The sequence below is a fragment of the Chiloscyllium plagiosum genome, unplaced genomic scaffold (genome assembly GCF_037043375.1).
Source record: "Chiloscyllium plagiosum isolate Xiang-an unplaced genomic scaffold, Cpla_swu_hap1 HiC_scaffold_20, whole genome shotgun sequence".
Lineage (NCBI taxonomy): Eukaryota > Metazoa > Chordata > Chondrichthyes > Orectolobiformes > Hemiscylliidae > Chiloscyllium > Chiloscyllium plagiosum.
This window is the reverse complement of record NW_028270158.1, coordinates 61,545,135-61,567,684: the sequence shown is the minus strand read 5'-3', so window position 1 is coordinate 61,567,684 and position 22,550 is coordinate 61,545,135. Positions and strand designations below refer to the sequence as shown.

Below are 22,550 nucleotides of genomic sequence, written 5' to 3'. Positions count from 1 at the left end.
CGCAACTACCCCCACACACAATCACACACCCGAGCGCACACCCCCACACACAATCACACATCCGAGCGCGCACCCCCACAATCACACACCTGAGCGCACACCCCCACACACAATCGCACACCCGAGCGCGCATCCCCACACACAATCACACACCCAAGCGCGCACCCCCACACACCCAAGCGCGCACCCCCACACACAATCACACACTCGAGCGCATACCCCCACAATCACACACCCGAGCGCGTACCCCCACAATCACACACCTGAGCGCGCACCCCCACACACAATCACACACCCGAGCGCGCACCCCCACACACAATCACACACCCGAGCGTGCACCCCCACACACAATCACACACCCGAGCGCGCACCCCCACACACAATCACACACCCGAGCGCGTACCCCCACAATCACACACCCGAGCGCGCACCCCCACAATCACACACCCGAGCGCGTACCCCCACAATCACACACCTGAGCGCGCACCCCCACACACAATCACACACCCGAGCGCGCACCCCCACACACAATCACACACCCGAGCGCGCACCCCCACAATCACACACCCGAGCACGTACTCCCACAATCACACACCCGAGCGCGCACCCACACACACAATCACACACCCGTGCACACACCCCCACACACAATCACACATCCGAGCGCGCACCCCCACAATCACACACCTGAGCGCGCACCCCCACACACAATCACACACCCGAGCGCGCACCCCCACACACAATCACACACCCGAGCGCGCACCCCCACACACAATCACACACCCGAGCGCGTACCCCCACAATCACACACCCGAGCGCGCACCACCACAATCACACACCCGAGCGCGTACCCACACAATCACACACCCGAGCGCGTACCCCCACACACAATCACACACCCGAGCGCGCACCCCCACACACAATCACACACCCGAGCGCGTACCCCCACAATCACACACCCGAGCGCGTACCCCCACAATCACACACCCGAGCGCGTACCCACACAATCACACACCTGAGCGCGCACCCCCACACGCAATCACACACCCGAGCGCGCACCCCCACACACAATCACACACCCGAGTGCGCACTCCCACAATCACACATCCGTGCGTGCACCCCCACACACTATCACACACCCGAGCGCGTACCCCCACAATCACACACCCGAGCGCGTACCCCCACAATCACACACCCGAGCGCGTACCCACACAATCACACACCTGAGCGCGCACCCCCACACACAATCACACACCCGAGCGCGCACCCCCACACACAATCACACACCCGAGCGCGCACCCCCACACACAATCACACACCCGAGCGCGTACCCCCACAATCACACACCTGAGCGCGCACCCCCACACACAATCACACACCCGAGTGCGCACTCCCACAATCACACATCCGTGCGTGCACCCCCACACACAATCATACACCCGAGTGCGCACTCCCACAATCACACATCCGTGCGCGCACCCCCACACACAATCACACATCCGTGCGCGCACCCCCACACACAATCACACATCCGTGCGCGCACCCCCACACACAATCACACATCCGTGCGCGCACCCCCACACACAATCATACACCCACACTCGCACCCCCCACACATAATCACACATCCAAGTGCGCACCCCCACAATCACACACCTGAGCGCGCACCCCTCCACACAATCACACACCTGAGCGCGCACCCCCCCACACAATCACACACCCGAGCGCGCACCTCCTCCCACAATCACACACCCGAGCGCGCACCCCCACAATCACATATCCGAGCGCACACCCCCATACACAATCACACACCTGAGCGCGCACCCCCACAATCACACACCCGTGCGCGCACCTCCACACACAATCAAACACTCATGCGCACACCCACAATCACATGCTCGCGCACCCACACCACACACAAACACAACCCCACACACACGCTGTGACATTGATGAAGCCACTTGTGTAATTCTGCATTCAATTCTGGTCACTCTCCCAGAGGAAAAGTGTTGTTAAACCTGAGAGGATGCAGACAAAATGTACAAGGCTGTTTCTGGGATTGCAGGGTATGAGTTATAGGGAGAGACAGGATAGGATGGGATTTTATTTCTTGGAGCGTTGGAGGCTGAGGTGTGATCTTACAGAGGTTTATAAAATCATGAGGGGTATAAATAAGGTGAACAGCCAAATTCTTTTTCCAAAGGTAGGGGAGTAGGTTTAAAGTGAGATGGGGAAAGATTTAAAAGGGACCGGAGAGACAACATTTTCTCACAGAGGGTAGTGCATGTATGGAATGAGCTGCCAGAGAAAGTGGTCAGAGGTGAGTACAGTTACAGCATTTAAAAGACATTTGCACAGGTACATGGTTCGGAAAGGTTTAGAGGGATATGGGCCAAATGCAGGCGAATGGACCAGTTGAGTTTGGAAAACCTTGACGGAGTGGACAGGTTGGACCCAAGGGTCTGTTTCCGTTCTGTGTGATCCTATGACTATCCTCCCCATCAACACATGACAAATAACACCCCACAGCCCAACCGACACTCAATTGACTAACATCTCCAAATCCTGGACACCCAACTCACCACTCACTCCTCACCATCTGACAACTCTTTCCATTTACACACACATGTGGGCTCCCTCCTCACAGTAGGCATTTGACTGACCTACATCTCCTGACACCTAACTCTACCTGACATCTCCCTGCACCCATTCTCCTCCCTGCACCCCCTCACCCAGCTGACACCCCTTTCCCCCACAGGCACCTGCCCCCCTCACCCAGCTGACACCCCTTTTCCCCACAGGCACCTGCACCCCCTCACCCAGCTGACAGCCCTTTCCCCCACAGGCACCTGCACCCCCTCACCCAGCTGACACCCCTTGCCCCCACAGGCACCTGCACCCCCTCACCCAGCTGACACCCCTTGCCCCCACAGGCACCTGCACCCCCTCACTCACCTGGCACCTTTTTCCCAAGTCCATAATCTCAGTAGGTGTCAACATGGCTTTGGGATCGATAAAGTGTGTCCGCTCACCAAATATGACAGCTATCACCATGAAAAGGAAGATGTGGTTTTTATGATGACCCTCTTTGATGCTGCCCGTATGGTTAACTCTTATGATCGATTCTGCACCAGTATTATCACAGAAAGGTAAGTGAGTAACCTGTAGTCTGATCTGGGTCGGAAATAACGATTCCAACTGATAGAAGATTTGGGCTTATGTTTCTAGCAAAATAACACAGATTTACTGAAACAGGCCATTCAGCTCAACTCTGTTCATACTATACTCAGCATGAGTCTATCAGCCTGACTTCTTCATTTCAATCTATTTCTATTGCCTTTACTCTCATGTCCTTATCAGTTTCCTTTTGAAAACAATCAGTAAACTATTTGCCTCAACCAATTCCTGTGGTAGAGGATCTGACATTCTAATCATACTCCAGTATAGCAATTCCTCGACATAATATTTCCTTATTCTATAGTAACTATGCAGCACTTACAAAATCTCATCAATGTCCTGTACAACTTCAACTAAATCATTCTAAATATTTTGAAGTGACTTCAGAAGCAGAAGCTAGAATTCACTGCCTGAGGAACATTTACAATTTCCAGGTAAAGTTAAGAGGTGAAACGTGGCAAGGTTCGTCTTTCTTTCAGTACTTTCAGTGAGTTCACAGCTGGACGTCAAGCAATTTTAGTAGATATTTCTGCAGAACTAGAAACAACGCACAGAGACAAAGTTAAAATTGTGAATCTGTTTCACTTCCTCCATTTTGAAGCATACCTAATTTTCAGGTTATCAACAGCACGGGAAAGTCAGAGACATCCAGGTCACATTTATAGTCAAGGTTTATAAATTTAACTATCAGGTATTTTTTGACACTAAAGCAGATGGGAAAAAGATGGCTATTGTCACAAGACAAACCGAGACAAGCGCTGAACAGCATGAGTCTGATTTTTCTGTCACGAATCAAATCCCAACTTGCAGGAAGGTGAATACCACTTTGCCGTCCCATTTATGTTAACTGTGAGCTGGAAGGCAGCACGTTTGACAAGTCAGTGATCAAGCTCAAGAACCCTCAGCAAGTACTGGCACCTTGATCGAGATCCAAGCAGGAACCTGGGACTAGCCTGTATTTTTCTGCCAGGCTCTGGATAAACTCGCTGAGCTCCTGAGGTAGCTCTTGAGTGTTGGTCAAATTATCTTTTTCACTCAGTCAATAATGAGGGGGCACTCAGCCAGTTTAAAAATATGATTATATAATATTGTACTGAATTATAATTCAACCAGTGGAGACACTATGAACACTAACTGAATTCCTTGGGATGTGGTGTGCTTATGGAATAATCGGTTATGAACAAGAAAGAATTCTTGAGAAGTTGCATGGATAAGGCAGAGACACTTTATGTGAAGTTTTCCATCTGGACTAAAACTGGGAAATTAAGACCAAAACTACTAATCAGGAAGGGTATATGAATAGGAAGGGTTTAGAGAGATATGGACCAAGTGCTGGCAAATGGGACGAGATTAGGTTGGGATATCTGGTTGGCATAGACGAGTTGGACCACAGGGTCTGTTTCCGTGCTGTACACCTCTATAACAGAGTACCAACCTTTATTTTTTTCGAAGTTTTTTTATGAAGGTGACCTCATCTCGATTCCTTATACCGTAACTGTAAATAAAAAGTTTAAAGTTTAGAATCAGATAATAAGTTCCTGCTCAGCGAGTTCTGCCTCTCAGTGCTGAGTAACACATGGGTTTGTGCATTAGCCAACAAAGTGGGGGCGGCAGAGTGTCTCACAGCACCAGGGACCCGGGTTCAATTCCTGCACTGGGTGATTGTGGAGTGTGCACATTCTCCCAGTGTCTGCGTGGGTTTCCTCTGGGTGCTCTGATTTCCTCCCATGGTCCAAAGATGTGCAGGTTAGGTGAATTGGCCATGCTAAATAGTCACAGTGTTCAGGGATGTGTAGGTTAGGTGCATTAGTCAGGGGTAAATATGGGATAATAGGGGAAGGGAATGGGTCTGGGTGGGATACTCTTCGGAGAGTCGGTGTGGACTTGTTGGGCTGAAGGGCCTGTTTGCACACCGTAGGGACTCTATGATTCTACGAATGCCAGCCATAGATACCAGATGGAAAATTGTATCTTCCTATCGGTGTTTGCAGCAATGCCGGCATTGACAGAGTCAACAAAACAGGCAATCTGATCTTAAACCTCATGTACACATACTGGGGGCTTCTGTCCAAACACAATTATAGACAGAATAAAGAGGTTTGATTCATTTCATTGAGGTTAATTAATAATAGTGTAACCTTCAATTTAACCACATATGCTTATGCATTTGCTTTATATTTGTTTCAAACCATCCAAAAAACATAATAAGTAGCAAGAGAACATCTGCTTATGAGACAACTTTAGGTCTCACTACATATTAACCAGTGTTACTCAAGGGCACTGTTAGTTGTCTATTAACATTGAAAAACAATTTTTTGAGCTGCAATCAACAATATGAAAGGCAAGCAGTGAAGCATGCTTCTTAAGAGTTTAATAAAATCAAAAAATGTATAGAGAAACATACTGGTTGAGAAATGAAATTAAACTAACTATTGGAGAGACTCAGCAGGTCTGGCAGTATAATGGAGAGAGAGGGAGATGGGTTAATGCATCAAGCCCAATTTGACTCTGAGGAAATCACATTGGACTTGAAATGTAACTCTGTTTCTTTCTCCACAGACATTGCAAAACTTGTATCTCCAGTATTATATGTTTCGTGTTGAGTTATTTTCATGATAATATGTTTGATAATTGAGGCATGGAACAGTTAGTGACAGTCTCCAAAATCCAACTTGATGTGCAGCATACCATGCATAACCGATGATCTTCCAGCCAGCTTGTCTCATTAATGGGACATAACAAACTGATCAGTTACTGTGGGCTGCTTTACCCCCTCCCAGATAAACTAATGCGCCAGAAGGTAGGATTGCCCTGGTTGGAGATGTACTGATATTCTGCACAGAGAACCTGAAGTTTCAGCTTGTTAAACTACAGCAAAAATGTTACGTATACATGGGCTTCTTGAGATTCTTGCTGACCTGAATCTAAACTGCTTCACTGGAATTTCTATGCAGGGTGATGCAATCCCATACCTCAGACATTTATAGGAGCAAATTACTGCAGATGCTGATATCTGTACTGAAAATAACAAATGCTGGAAAGCACAGCATGTCAGACATTATCAATGGAGAGAGAGCAAGGTAACGTTTCGAGTCCAGATCGATCTGACATTTATAATTGCTTTATATCTCATCTGGTCAGTTTCACCCAGTCTATGAAGGAGGCTTCTATCATTTTCTTACCCTAATATCTACCCGTTGAGAGCACACTACAGCAATTTGGAATATACTTGAAACAAAATGAGGCAATCTTCAACTTTTAGCCTCCGCCAAACATGTTGCTGACAGTACACTATATTCTTATGCTTTGTTGAAGGAGGTCCAACATTTATCTTACAACCGATAATCCTTCATTCTCAATGGGAGCTCAAGGAGATTAAGCACTTTACCATTTTCTAAAGTCAACAATGGGTTCAACAGTTCCAGGTCATAACATCTGCTGCCATGCTTTTTACAGGTAACAAGGGTTGGTAATAAATCTGAACCCAATCTTCGCTTCTCCCATTACCATCTTCTTTTGCTCTGAACAATCTTTTTTTTGTCATTTTATCTCCAAAACTTTCCACCTTATCAGAGATCTTCCATTTTGTTTCTTTCCCCTTCTACTCCCTCTGTACTTGCTCAAAACCGGTTGCACATTTAATGTTTCCCAGTTTTGATGAAAAGATCAATAATCTGGTATGTTAACTCTTGCTTATCTCTCTCTCTGTCTTCGAGTACCATCTAATCTGTTCAGCAGTTCCAACATTTTCTGTTTTTTAAGATTTGCCAGCATCCTGTAGTAATTTCCTTTCGCACTCTTGTCACCAAGTGCTGGTAACTGGGACTGGATTAATTTAGGACATCTGGTCAGCATGGATGAGTCGGACCGAAGGGTCTGTTTCCACACTGTACAGCTCTATGACTGTCTGCCCTCAGATACTTTCACCATCTCCTGCACAATATTTCCTCTTCTTTATAAAATGACCCTTGAGAAGGTGTATGCATCTTTGAAATGTACTCGAAACCCTAATATAAACCCACTCTCTGGCAATTAGGAAGCCTTCCAAAGGAACACCAAAGGTTAACTTGGTAATACTCACTCTTTCAGTTTCATCTTGTCATCAGTCAGTTTCTCTCCATTAAACGTCAGATGATAGGTTCTCCAAATATATTTCCTATGGATCAAGCAGAAACCTTTGTATTTCACACTATAACATCACACAGAATTGGTCCCATTTAATTCTTTACAAATAGAAACAGAAATGTCGGAGTTAGATAAACACCCGATGGAAGAGAAATAGGGAAACATTCCTGGGAGTTGTTCACTGTCTCAAAACATTGAGACATCAAAATAGGAGCAGGCATAGGCCACTCGGCCCATCGAACCCCCCCTCTGTCATTATAGAGTCATAGAGATGTACAGCATGGAAACAGACCCTTCGGTCCAACCCGTCCATGTCATTCAGTAGGATCATGTCTGATCATCCTATTCCTGTTTTGTCCCCATCCCCTTTAGCTCTAAGAAAAATAAGAATGGCCACTGTTGGAATATTGCGTGCAATTCTGGTCTCCTTCCTATGGGAAAGATGTTGTGAAACTTGAAAGGGTTCAGAAAAGATTTACAAGGAAGTTGCCAGGGTTGGAGGATTTGAACTATAGGGAGAGGCTGAACAGGCTGGGGCTGTTTTCCCAGGAGCATTGGAGGCTGAGGGGTGACCTTATAGAGGTTTTCAAAATTATGAGCGGCATGGATAGGATAAATAGACAAAGTCTTTTCCCTGGGGTGGGGGAGTCCAGAACTGGAGGGCATAAGTTTAGGGTGAGAGGGGAAAGATATAAAAGAGATCTACGGGGCAACTGTTTCACGCAGAGGGTGGTACGTGTATGGAATGAGCTGCCAGAGGAAGTGGTGGAGGCTGGTACAATTGTAACATTTAAGAGGCATTTGGATGGGTATATGAATAGGAAGGATTTGGAGGGATATGGGCCGGGTGCTGGCAGGTGGGACTAGATTGGGTTGGGATATCTGGTCAGCATGGATGGGTTGGACCGAAGGGTCTGTTTCCATGCTGTACATCTCTATGACTGTATCTAATCCCTTCTTGAAAGCAATCAATGTTTTTGCCTTAACTGCTTTCTATGGCTGAGAACTGGAGGTTGGCTAAGGTGGCGCCACTATTGAAGAAAGGTGGTAAGAAAAAGCCAGATAGAGGCCATTCAACCCATCACTGACTCTCCAAACAGCATCCCAGCCAGTCGTGTCAGCTCATGACTCAGTCTCGGAAACCTTTGGGGTATTGCCTCTGTAGCGAGAACATCCTTCCTCAGATAAGGAGACCTAAACCTGCACACAATACTCCAGGCGTGGTTTATCCAGGGCTCTATACAGTTGCAGCTCTTGTATTTGAATCCTCTCACTATGAAAGCCAACATACCATTTGCTTTCTTGACTGCCTGCTGCACCTGCATGCTTACTCTCAGTGATCAGTGTACAAAGACACACAGGGTTCGTTGCACCTCCCCCCTTCCAAATCGATCACCACTCAGCTAATGATCTTGGTTCCTGTTTTTGGTACCTAAGTGGATAACCTCACATTTATTCACCATTCATTGTATCACAGGCATTTATAATTGATACAGCAAAGGATAAAAAGCAGTCAAGACTTAAAAAATAACTATTTGGAAAGGGCCAATTTCAACAAGGTGAGAAGAGATCTGGCCCTGGGAAACTGGATTCTAAGGTGTTGTGGTTCTGTTCGCCTGGCTGGAAATTTTTGTTGCAAACGTTTCGTCCCCTGTCTAGGTGACATCCTCAGTGCTTGGGAGCCTCCTGTGAAGAGCTTCTGTGGTGTTTCCTCCGGCGTTTATAGTGGCCTGTCCCTGCCGCTTCCGGTTGTCAGTTTCAGCTGTCCGCTGTAGTGGCCGGTATATTGGGTCCAGGTCTATGTGTTTGTTGATGGAGTTTGTGGATGAGTGCCATGCTTCTAGGAATTCCCTGGCTGTTCTTTGTTTGGCTTGCCCTATAATGGTAGTGTTATCCCAGTCGAATTCATGTTGCTTGTCGTCTGCGTGTGTGGCTACTAAGGATAGCTGGTCGTGTCGTTTCGTGACTAGTTGATGTTCATGGATGCGGATCGTTAGCTGTCTTCCTGTTTGTCCTATATAGTGTTTTGTGCAGTCCTATATAGGACAAACAGGAAGACAGCTAACGATCCGCATCCATGAACATCAACTAGCCACGAAACGCCACGACCAGCTATCCTTAGTAGCCGCACACGCAGACGACAAGCAACATGAATTCGACTGGGACAACACTACCATTATAGGGCAAGCCAAACAAAGAACAGCCAGGGAATTCCTAGAAGCATGGCACTCATCCACAAACTCCATCAACAAACACATCGACTTGGACCCAATATACCGGCCACTACAGCAGACAGCTGAAACTGACAACCGGAAGCGGCAGGGACAGGCCACTATAAATGCCGGAGGAAACACCACAGAAGCGCTTCACAGGAGGCTCCCAAGCACTGAGGATGTCACCTAGACAGGGGACGAAACGTTTGCAACAAAAACTTCCAGCTCGGCGAACAGAACCACAACAACGAGCACCCGAGCTACAAATCTTCACCCAAACTTTGGATTCTAAGGTATCAATGGGATAACACAATACAACAGGAGTGACTCCAGGTACATTCCCAAAATGTGGAAAAGCAGAACAAACAAAACCACAGTTGCCCTGATAGCGAAAAGTTAAACAGCAAGGTGAAGCAAAATAAAGGATGCTTATAACGTATGTTAATAATGAGGGCTGGATAATATAATCAATCACATCTTTACAACTCTCAAAATCCTACCATGGTAAAACTGTTAGGTGCTATGCAGCTGCACTGTTACTTACAAAAACAGATCTGCACCACATTATGAAAGAAATCAACTTTAGACAGGATAACGTCAATACAAATTGCAACGGCAGCACATATTTGTGCAGAAGTGCAATAATTATTTAACCTCACTGGCAAATACATAACTGTCCCTGTTCATATAAAATTTGATGTAGCAGCAAATTTACTACTAGAAGATTTCACTGATGTTGCTCAGTAATAATAGGAATTGTCAGGTATATCCACCTTTCCCCATTTCTATAAAATTGCCCCCGTGTGTATGTAGAACTAATAAATTGCAAGAGAGCATATCAGCAAAATGTTGCCACTATCCCCATTTTTATATTGTTTCTTTTCCAAACAATAAAGGAAAAATATAAGCAACCTAATTACGATGCTATCTATTCATCGATCTCAATTCTCCTTTTGCATGCAAGCACGCAGTCCAGAACCCACAAACCTGGTTTCAACTCAAAGACATAGGAGTGGAAGCAAGGCCATTCGGCCCATCGAGTCCACTCTGCCATTTAATCATGGCTGACGGGTGTTTCATTTCCACTCCCCCCGTGGACCTTAATTCCTTCCGAGGCCAAGAATCTGCTGTACAGAATGGATACCTCTCTAAACAAAATGCTGTCAGGCCATTTCTTGAGATTTTTTGGACCAATATTAATGAAAAAACATAAATTCTGGAGAAGCAGCTCTAGAAAATCTCATGCGTTGCAACAGGAATCTAACTGAAAACAGAGTGCAAGATTTCTAGAAACTATATTTCAAATCACCACCTTCCATACCAGTGCTGCTCTCAAGCCTTTCCTCCAATGCAAAAGAAAACTCCCCCTCCCCTTGCCAAAGCAACTGACAGTGCCTGTGACTGTGTACATGGCTTTCCCCTCCACCCCCACAATCAGGTTTCCTTGTCCTTGCCATCCACTTCACCAGCCTCCATGTTCCAAAGGATCACTTTCAGACAGCTTCTGCTAATTACGACCATTTTCAGGCCTTTGTGCCGACACAAAAACTTCCTATGCTGACGTATGCCAATAGTTAGAGTTTGAAAGCTTGTGGACAGAGTCATAGAGATGTACAGCACGGAAACAGACCCTGTGGCCCAAATTGTCTGCACCGACCAGGTATCCTAAATTAATCTTGTCACATTTGCCAGCATTTGGCCCATATCTCTTTAAATCCTTCCTATTCATATACCCATCCAGATGCCTTTTAAGTGGTGTAACTGTACCAGCCTCCACCACTTCCCCTGGCAGCTCATTCCATACACGCACCACCCTCTGCATGGAAAAGTTGCCCTTTACGATCCTTTTAAATGTCTCCCTTCTCACCTTAAACTTATGCTGTGAAAAAGACCTTGGCTGTTCACCTTATCCGTAACCCTTCCTGATTTTATAAACTTCTATAAGGTCGCCCCTCAGCCTCCGCGCTCCAGGACAAGTTCAGCCTGTCCCTATAGCTCAAACCTTCCAGCCCTGGCAACATCCTTGTAAACCTTTGGATTTTTATTTTAATTTACTAACAAACTAACATATATCAATAAGCCAACAAATAGTTTTGTTTAGCTTTTATTTAAAGATACTGTGGGGTTTTTTATTGGTGGTAGACTAAGACTTGTAAACTTACTTTTCATGAAAAACCTATATTAATCAAACTGCAACAAATCATCACTTTTAGATAGATCATGTTGCCAGATTGCCCTGGTTTATAACGGACATTAAATTTGGCAAAAAAAACCAAAGAACTTTGGATGCTAGAACTTTCAGAAACACAAAATAAAAACTGCTGGAAAAAAAAACTCAGCGTTAATTTTGGCAATTGGCATATATCCAAGTGGAAATTTGAGAGAGAAAACTATTCAAAATGAGCATAATTTTAGTTATAATTGGTACCCAGATCATGAATTGTATCAGAATAAAAACTCTATCCCTTCAGGTTCCCAAGACAGAACCATTAAATAATGCTACAGTTCAGTCATTTTCTTCTAATACCATTTAATGAAATGTGTTTTATTTTGCATTTTGTCAATTTTAGTCAAATTAGCTTGGTAATAATTAAACAACAAACACTGAAAACTTCAGCCTCAGTTTAAAGGATTATCACTTCAATCTGTCCTCCATGATCTGGACAACTGTGTTACCGTAATAAATTGACAGAATGAATATCAAACATAACTTACCAACTGATGTACTGTGTTCCTCCTTCACGCTCTTGCTTTAGTTGTACATATCTCTGAATGGCTTTTTTCAGATCAAGGACTGTGTCATTTTGAATTACAACAACAGCTGGGAAGAGAGAGAGCATGAATTATGGAGCTGCACGAGACTGTATCTTGTCGCTACAGAACTCACTCAGGTTTGTACTTGTCCATGGTGCGACACGGTCACCAGGTGGTAATTTTACAAAGTAGGTTGATGTTGACAAGCTCCAATATGCTCTGCTCTGCTCAGGTATAGCTACTGACAAAACTTCAGTCAGACAGACTTCACAACAAGTAACTCCTTCCATCTCTCCTTTTATTTGTGCAAAGGGACAGCTGGAGTTCAGGATGAATCAGCAAATAGAAATTAGCCTTTTTATTTTCATTCATTTATCTATCCCTTTGGTGTCTTGTATCACTACCTGGTATGGCAACTGTACCATTCAAGATCGGAGACGGTTACCTCTACCATCGGGGAGAAGGTACAGAAGCCTGAACACTCGCACCAGCCGGTTTTGTAACAGTTTCTACCCTACTGGTTGTTAGAATGGACTCACAAACTCTTAACATTCGCCTGTACTTGTGTTTTTGTTTATTCCACTGTTCACCTATTATTTAGTTCTCTATGCTACTTAACTCTGTGACCTGCCTGTATTGCTCGCAAGACAAAGCTTTTCACTGTGCCTCGGTACATGTGACAATAAATTCAATTGTTATGTTGTTTCAGAGGACAGTTCAGTCAAACTGCATTGCTGTGAGTCCATACTGGCACTCAGCCCAAACTGGGCTCCTTTTTCTTATTAGAGGCACAGAAGAAGAGGGAGGTGGGAAAAAAATATTAAGTTTTAATTCCTATACTTCAAAGAGTTGAAAATCACCCGACACCGGGATATAGTCCAACAGGTTTATTTGAAAACACAGGTTTTCAGAAGTCCGCTCTTTCTTCAAGTGCTAGTGGCGGAGGATATATTGGACACAGAGTTTACAGGTAAAAGTTCAAAGGGTCATACAACTGCTGCGAATGTATTGGAGAAACCCATATGGGTAGTTGGTGAAAGATAGGGCTGGAGTCAATTTTTAAACACTTCCACTGTTTCAAAATAAAGGGCCACCTTATGTAAGACAAAGACTTTGTCAGACAATTGAGACTTTTTGGAGCTGCCTTCCTCAAAAGGTGATGCAAGCAGCATTTTTGACTCTTCTTGAAGATAGCAGCAGATATGTTCTTGATAAGCAAGGGGGTGAAAGGTTATCGGAGGTAAGTAAGAATACAGGGATAATAGATCAGTGAACGGCAAAGCAGTCTCATGTGGGTAAAGGCAATCAGGTAAAAGGGAACTCTTCACAATTATATGCTCATGAGTATATTTATTTAGAGTCATGCCTAATAGAATGCCTAATGGAATGAGGAAACGGGTGATTGATATAGTAGTGAAGATTCACTGGGGCTTGAATCAGTTGTATGAATATGCGGAGCTAGTTATCTGTGGAGGGACAGTTTTATGGAGTGTGACTAACTAAAATAAAGTGGATTTGAATTCTATTTAAATACAGTTATTTTAGTGTATTCTAACCCTAAAGCCACAGTTTCAGGCTGAATTGATTTATTGATTTAAGACAATCACCAGTTAATGCCCAACACCTGTATATAATTAAAGCAATGAATATATAATTAATAACATAGAGATTAGATTTGGTAAGACGCCTGTCTTCTGTGGTGATGGTGTTGCCTGAGTGCCCTGGGAGAGGGAGCACACAGCAGCCACCAATACTCCTGAAGCCTTTAGAGAGAGGTGAGCATTACAGGGAGGAGTGCTATACCTTTCTCTCTAACTCCATTTTGATTTAGCCCCTCCCTACACACCCTTGCCCTTGGGGGGTCTGCATCGCCCTTTTAGATGAGATTCCCTACAGTGTGGAAACAGGCCATTCGGCCCCACCAGTCCACACCGACCCTCCGAAGAGTAACCCACCCAGACCCATTTCCCTCTGACTAATGCAACAGACACTATGGGGCAATTTAGCACGGCCAATCCACCTGACCTGCACATCTTTGGATTGTGGGAGGAAACCCACACAGATGCGGGGAGAATGTGCAACCTCAGCACAGACAGTCACCCGAAGCTGGAATGGAACCCGGGTCCTTGGCGCTGTGAGACAGCAGTGCTAACCACTGAGCCACCGTGCCGCCCTTTATGGGTTTTGCATATACATAATTCAATCAGAGAACACGAGTGATTTACTGATGGTACTCAGTAGATGAAAAATATCACAGTTGCTTTGGTGTCATGGGGGAAAAAAAAACATTCAGTTGTGTGGAAAAGCAATGCTGGATATAAAAGAGAAAGATAAATAAATTTGGTAACATTGGCTATTGTTCTTTCCCAAAAGAACATGAGGAAACTAGCTCGGGTTTTACAATAATCAGATAATTTCATGGTAACCACTGTGGAAGGAACTTTCTCTCCTTCGCTGATAGGTCTAGTGAGGTGCCAGGGTTTTATTAATGACCAGAATCATAGGGCTGGATTTTTGGGGAGCTCAACATAATGCAATTCGCTTCAACATATATATCCCGGTCACGTGCGGTTTTCAGTTTGAGGAGATGGGACTGGGACTGGGCTCTTAAGCCTGGGCTTCCCAAAGTGAAGTTCAGGGACCCAAATCAACTCAGAGATAGCAACAGCCACCTTGTAGCTCTATCCCCTGCTTTCATGGGCTCTCCTACAACCCCGTTATGTTTCTCAGAAGGGCCACAATAACTTACAAGCCTTGAAAAAAGGATCACAGAGACAGAAATACTGGGACGCATTGCTTTAAATGGATCAGAGCAGTCTTGGAAACAGCCAAGGGTTGAGGCAGGCTGGTTAGAGGGCCCACCTCAGTTTTCTGGGAATTCATCCCAGTTATTTAAAAAGCTGTTAGGACTTCTAGCCCTTAGCTCCCCCCCCCCTCCCCCACCATACCCCCTAAGCTCCAATGCCCTGTCTACCCACACCATACCCCTCATCATAGCTCAACTATCAGGATCCATATAATTATTTTAAAAAGCTTCGAACAATCGAATAAACTTCTCACTTATGCATACCTGAGACAGAAAGAAAACTCATTCAGGAAACGCATTCAATTATTTTAAATCACTTTGAGCAATCAAACTGTTACAAAAACAAATAAATTTCTGTTCAGTGATAATACTAAAAGATAGTTAATCGTTTAATATATTCCTAAAACTCAACAAAAGTGAACACATCTAACCCCAGGTGAGCTCTGCATTTTTGGATCTTTTTCTACACAGCCAAGCATTCATAATGGGCATAGCTGCAGCAATAGTGGTGTAATTTCACCAATGAACTCAACTGAAACTGCATAACAGAGGTAATGCTACATTTTATACACATCAATGGATCAAAGAAGTCTAGCAGCATGTGCTTTTCTGAAACTTTAATTAAGTAGCAGCAGCCTAAACTCATTAATTCTTTTTTTTTTTAAAAAAGGCCCTGAGGATTTAAGTAACAGTATATCGAGACACTTAAAGAGACTTCATCCGACCATCACACCTTCTCCTTAAATTCCTGACTCCCACAGTGGTGGCCCTGGTTCAGCAAAACTTGGGTCTGCTTAAACTTAGTGGCTTATCAAATGGCCCTGCTGAGTTTGGACTTCCTGCCCTGTCATTCCAAGTCCCCTTCCCTTTCCCAGATTGACAAAAGTGGTGTTGGCTGAAAGCCTGTCCTGATTTCAACTGCCCTATTTTAGAGGATCTCCAAATATCTCGCCCCTATTTTCAAACGGCCTGAAAGGGAAGGATTTAGATGTTCGTGATTTAAAACAGGTAGCCATGCTGAATGAGTGAGGACCATATATTTCATAATGAGGGTGCAATGTATGTAGCAGGGGCAGTTTCAGCTGAAATGATGAAAATGGCACTCACGCATAATTTCACCATCTCCTTTCTTTACTTTGACAGTCATTGCTTGACCATACTCCAGAGCGACCTGAGAATTTATCTCTTCCAAAGTAACCTAAACGATAAAATAAAAATCCAAGTCAGCAGCACTGATAAAGCTCCACTTATAGCCGCACCATTGAAGTGTGGCACCTTTTGAACTGTTGGTCTATAGAAAGGATTTGGGAGTTAATGTCACCTTTAATATCAATATTTCAAACACAAAGCACATTCAGCAACGTGGTGGAGGAAGATCAGTAATCGAGATTAAACAAATGACAGTACTGGTGGCATTCCTCACAGAATGTAAAACAACTAGGTCAAATGTTTCAGCCTACATTTCACAGCCAATTAGGGTGGCACGGTTGCTCAGTGGTTAGCACTGCTGCCACACAATACCAAGGACTTGGTTCAATTCCACCCTCAGGCGACTGTCTGTGTGGAGTTTGCACATTCTCCCCGTGTCTGTGTGGGTTTCTTCTGGGTGCTCCGGTTTCCTCCCACAGTCCAAAGATGTGCAGGTCAGGTGAATTGGCCATGCTAAATTGCCTATAGTGTCCAGGGATATGCAGGCTGGTGGGTTAGCCATGGGAAATGTAGGGATAGGGTAGGGGCTTGGGTCTGAGTGCAAATGTTCTTTGGAGGGTCAGCGTTGTCTCAATAGGCCGAATGGCCCGAATAGGGTTCATTAGCAAGCTCATGAGTTCATTAGAAAGTTTTTCTTTCTCTTTACTGCCTGAAATGTGCAAGTGATAAAAAGGCTTTTGGGGATATAGACATAGAGGCTTCTGAAATGCTGTGAAAGCATTGACATTTTTAAAACACAGTTGCAAAGATTTTTTGGGACAGAAATACTGGAGGAAATTAGAAATTATGTCATTTAAAATCAAGTCAGGAAGCACAGTGATATGGGGACATGTTTTACTTATCAAATTGAGCAAGTCCAATTAAGTAGGTCAAATTAAGCGAGTCATATGATATTCATGACAGAATTCTTATGGCACAGGAGGAGGCCATATAGCCCGTGGTGTGTGTACCAGTTGTCCAAATGAGCAGCTTGCTTTAGTCTTTTCCCCACATCACGTTGTTTTAAATGATCAGCAGTGGCCTCTCGAATGCGCCAACAGAACTGGCCACCACCACCGTGTGTGTGTGTGCACATGCATACATGTCTGTCTGTCCCTGGAACCATTCTGGTTTTTGCACTCTCTCCACTGCATTCACATCTTTCCTACAACGTGGCACGCAGAACTGTGCACAATACTCCAGCTGAAGTCTAACGAGTCTTTTACATACGTTTAACATAATCTCCTTGCTGCTGTATTCTACGTCCTTAATAATCAAGCCGAGGACACTGCTTGCTTTATTAGCTGCTCTCTCCACCTCTCCTGCCACTGTCAGTGATCTGTGCACACATACACCCAGGTCCCTCTGCTCCTGAACCCCCTTTTGGAATTGTACTTCCAGTTTTATATTATCGTTCAATGTTCTTCTGACCAAAGTGAATTACGGCACACTTCTCTGCACCGAAACCCATCTGCCCGCTTCACCAACTTGTCTTTGTGCTTTTGGCATTCTACACTGTCTTGCTCACAGTTCACAATTCTTCCAAGTTTCATGTTACCTGCCAACTTTGAAATTATCCCCCGCACACCAAGGTCCAGATCATTAACTTATATCAGGAAAGGCAAAGGTCACAATCGTGACCCCTGGAGGGCTCCACTAGTAACCTTCCTGTAGCCCGAAAGTTTCATTGGCTGTTACTGTTTCCTATCACCGCAACCAATTTTATATTCATGACTCTTTCATTCCATGAGCTATAACCTTTCTCACAAGTCTGTTGAATGGCACAATAATCAAACACTTCTGAGGTCTATAAACAGCACTACACTCATCTACCCTTTCTGTTAACTCTTCAAGAAACTTAAAACTATTTCTCAAATCAGATGTAAGTATAATGCAGACGGAGTCAGTTGAATGCAGTTTAAAGTGACTATAAATATTGATAACTTTATGACGTTAACAAATCACCATTAATTAATACAATGTGTCAATGTATCACCATATTTATAAAACTTAAACCATGTTCTGAAAAGCAATGGAGTAGAAAAGTTCATTGACACTTTGAAGGTCAATCCTGAAACGAATAAACTCTCTCAAATAGCCTCAAAATGTATTTTGAACAGCATCATACTTTTGCGTTCATTATCTGATGATTACTATGTTCTATTCTTTAATCAGGTCCTGATGTGGAGGAGCCAGACTGGGGTGGACAAAGCTACCAGATGAAGGAGCAGTGGTCCAAATGCTAGTGCTTCAAGTTGGACTATACCTTGGTGTTGTTTGGTTTTTAACTTAATCAGGTCCATTTAGCCACCTTCCCTTTAGACTCTAAAACTCAAATCTCTTCTGATCATTGTTGATGTTATTTCTCCCTTCCAAATGCTGATGCAACTTATTTTTGGGACAAAATGAAAAAATCTTCAGAAACATAGGAGCTTAATAAATCTGGATTACAGAAATATGAAGAAAAACTTCACTTTGAATTCAAATGAAAATTGAACAATGCTCTCTGTTTTGATAAAAAGTGCAATTCGAAAGAAAGTTAGAAAAGTGACAGCAAAGTTGATTCCTGTGTTTGACCTGGCAGGCTTTATACTGTCCCGATTTTAATTACATATTTTGGAGATTTGCTCAACGCTAATTGTTATAAAAGTTCCACTTTATCGACTTAGATCATTATTAATCCATTTGGCAGCGCGGTGGCTCAGAGGTTAGCATGGCTGCCTCACAGTGCCAGGGACCCAGGTTTGATTCCAGCCCCAGGTGATTGTCTGTGTGGAGTTTGCATGTTCACTCCATGACTGCGTGGGTTTCCTCCGAGTACTCCGGTTTCTTATCACAGTCCAAAGATGTGCAGTTCAGATGGATTGGTCATCCTAAATTGCCCATAGTCCCCACTGATGTGCAGGCTAGGTGGGTTAGCCATGGGAAATGCAGGGTTACAAGGATTGGGTAGGGAGTGAGTGTGGGTGGGATGCTCTTCGAAGGGTCGGTGTGGACTCATCGGGATTCCATGAGTATTTATATCATTTATATGGCTGTATTTATAAAGAAAAAAATCTTAACTCATGTCAAATTTACCTTTTAAGAACTATATATGAATTTTATTACAGTTTCTGCTCTCATACCTTTCAAACATAACATGATTACTTGTCCTCTTGAAGGCTGCTATTTAACTAAAATTATTCTGGCCAGATCATACTCAGAAGTTTATCTCCTTAACAAAGACTATGGGCACAAAGCTACAGCGTTGTAATTCTTAATGTTTGGGGACACAGTGATGTCACTGGACTAGTAATCCAGAACATCTGGACTAATGCTATGGGAACATGGATTCAAATCCCACCATGTCAAATTAGGAAACTTGAATTAAATAGAAAATCTGGATTAAAAAGCTGGCTGAGTGAAAATCTACTAACCTGTCAAATGTAAAATCCCATCAGATTAATTAATGTCCTTTAGGGAAGGAAATCTGTGCATTCAATTTTGGTCTCCCTACTATAAGAAAGATAGTGTTAAACTTGAAAAGGAGTAGAGAGGATTTACAAGGGTGTTGGTGGAATTGAAGGGTCTGAGCTATAGGGAGAGGCTTAATAGGCTGGGGCTGTTTTCCCTGGAGAGTCGGAGGCTGACGGGTGACCGTATAGAGATTTATAAAATCACGAGGGGCATGGATAGGGTAAATAGGCAAGGTCTTTTTCTCAGGTAGGGAAGTCCAAAATTAGAGGGCATAGGTTTAGGGTGAGAGGGGAAAGATATAAAATGGACCTAAGGGGTGACTTTTCCAAGCAGGGAGTAGTGCGTATACGGAATGAGTTGCCAGAGGAGATGGAGGAGACTGGTATAACTACAAAGGCATCTGGATGGGTCCATGAATAGGAAGGGTTTAGGGATGTGGACCAAATGCTGGCAAATGGAATTAGATTAATTTAGGATATCTGATCAGCATGGACAAGTTAGGCCAAGGGGTCAGTTTCCGTGCTGTTCAAATCTATGACTCTATGTTACATGGTCTGGCCTATGTGAGATTGCAGATCCACAGTGATATGGTTGACTATTAACTGCCCTCTGGGCAATTAGAGACAGGTAATAAATGTTGCCATAGTTAGCGAAGCTAGATCCCATATAAGAATAAAAAAAAGGCCAGAATAAGATTTCCATTGTCTCGATTAGAGTGGTGCTGGAAAAGCACAGCAGTTCAGGCAGCATCCGAGGAGCAGGAAAATCGACATTTCGGGCAAAAGCCTTTCATCAGGAAAAGGGCTCCTGATGAAGGGCTTTTGCCCGAAACGTCAATTTCCCTGCTCTTGGATGCTGCCTGACCTGCTGTGCTTTTCCAGCAACACTCTAATCTAGAATCTGGTTTCCAGCATCTGCAGTCCTTGTTTTTACCTAAGATTTCCATTGATCAAGTAGTATATGTCTTTATATATATATATATCAAACATAATCACTGATATTTATTAATTACTGTGTATGTGTAAAATGAACCACAAACCTGAACTGGAAGATCACACAACAATGGATCCTGGACGATCATGGCCAGACCTTCCTGAAATAGGTCCAGGATTTCTGCATGTGATAACTCTTCCTCCTCTTCTGCAGCTTTTTCCTGATTATCTACTGCAAAATTTTCTTCCTCCTTAATGCTGGCGGGAGTCAGTTCCTTTTTAATGTCTTCAGTCATCCTCAGTGAATCTTTAAATGAATTTAAGTGGGGATTGGATTATTGTCTGGAACAAAAAAAGGGAATATGCAGAGTTATGAAGATAAGATAAGGGAGTAGCACTAGGAAACTGCAAATACATGTCCTCATTCTGTGCTGTAACCATTCTGCGAATTCAATTCTTTTCTGCACTCCAAGGTCTCTTTGTTCAGCAACACTCCCTAGGACTTTACCATTAAGTGTATAAGTCTTGCTAAGATTTGCTTTCCTAAAATGCAGCACCTCGCATTTATCTGAATTAAGCTCCATCTGCCACTTCTCAGCCCATTGGCCCATCTGGTCCAGATCCTGTTGTAATCTGAGGTAACCCTCTTCTCTGTCCACTATACCTCCAATTTTGGTGTCATCTGCAAAACTTATTAACTGTACCTCTTATGCTCACATCCAAATCATTTCTGTAAATGACAAAAAGTAGAGGGCTCAGCACTGATCCTTGTGGCACTCCACTGGTCACAGGCCTCCAGTCTGAAAAACAACGCTCCACCACCACCCTCTGCCTTTGAGCCAGTTCTGTATCCAAATGGCTAGTTCTCTCTATATTCCATGAGATCTAACCTTGCTAATCAGTCTCCCTTGGGGAACCTTGTCGAACGCCTTACTGAAGTCCATAGAGATCACATCTATTGCTCTGCCCTCGTCAATCTTCTTAGTTACTTCTTCAAAAAACTCAATCAAGTTTGTGAGACATGATTTCCCACGCACAAAGACATGTTGACTATCCCGAATCTATGACTCTATGACAATAGATTTTCAAAGTTTCCATGCTTACTATGTTAATCTCATTAGTATTTTAAAGACTTGTCAGCCTTGCCAATGACTAAATAGTTTGGTGCTCAATCTCAGAAGAGTACACAGCGTACATGGGAGATATGATAGGGCATGGAGGGGGAATGCGGTAATATGGGTGGGATGGAGGAGCAACAGGAGATATAGAACATACAGCACAGGAATGGGACCTTCGACCCACGATATTGTGCCGAATGGGACGCCAAGTTAAACTAATCCCACCCGCCTGCCTACAGTCCATACCCCTCCATTCCTTGTTTATTCATGTGCTTATCTAAAATCCCCTTAAATGCTCCTATTGTATTTGCCTCCCCCACCCTGACAGAATGCATGTCGGGGTATGGAGGAAAGCTTGGGAAATAAACTATTCTGTGAATCAGAACATCTACACAGTCAAGCTTTTTGGATAAAACCTTCAAGTATTTTTTTTACAATAATGTAATTCAATTCTTGCACAAATCAAAGAACCACATCCTTCCCAACTTCCTGGGCACTGACAATGTACAATGTATTATTGTTTTTAAAATTAACTGAGTGCTAACGTTTCTCCTTACACCAGAGTGTTCAGCAAATTCACCTCACTTTCCATCAATGAGGCCGACTGCACTGACCGTAGGAAAGGCTGTGGATTGTGGTAATGTCCAACACTTGTGCTCCAGAGTACTCCAAGCACAACAAGGGGCAAAGTTGTTTTGTTTTTAAAGATGAAAACTTAATCCAGCTGCCAACATGGCAGCTCTTGACATCAACAACATCCCAGTAAAGCCCCCAAGCCCCT

The 22,550-nt window shown here is 43.9% G+C and overlaps 1 protein-coding gene across 5 annotated transcripts in view; it reads right to left on the bottom strand.

The window, feature by feature from the left end:
• The window catches only part of snrnp25 (small nuclear ribonucleoprotein 25), a 55,271-nt gene that overhangs the window by 32,547 nt on the left and 174 nt on the right, over positions 1-22,550 (bottom strand). For 2 of the 5 annotated variants that reach the window (XR_006314743.2, XM_043711131.2), the window contains exons 2-6: positions 20,759-20,993; positions 16,183-16,273; positions 12,231-12,336; positions 7,259-7,333; positions 4,613-4,672 (exon numbers count right to left, since the gene is read on the bottom strand). Coding sequence is in view for 4 of the 5 variants with exons in the window: in XM_043711131.2 (XP_043567066.2) it covers positions 4,615-4,672; positions 7,259-7,333; positions 12,231-12,336; positions 16,183-16,273; positions 20,759-20,947 (519 nt within the window). In the remaining variant the exon portion in view is untranslated. Of the gene's footprint in view, positions 1-4,612; positions 4,673-7,258; positions 7,334-12,230; positions 12,337-16,182; positions 16,274-20,758; positions 20,994-22,326; positions 22,535-22,550 lie in introns of those variants that run through there. The other 3 variants (XM_087998018.1, XM_087998017.1, XM_087998019.1) reach the window with 3 other exon arrangements.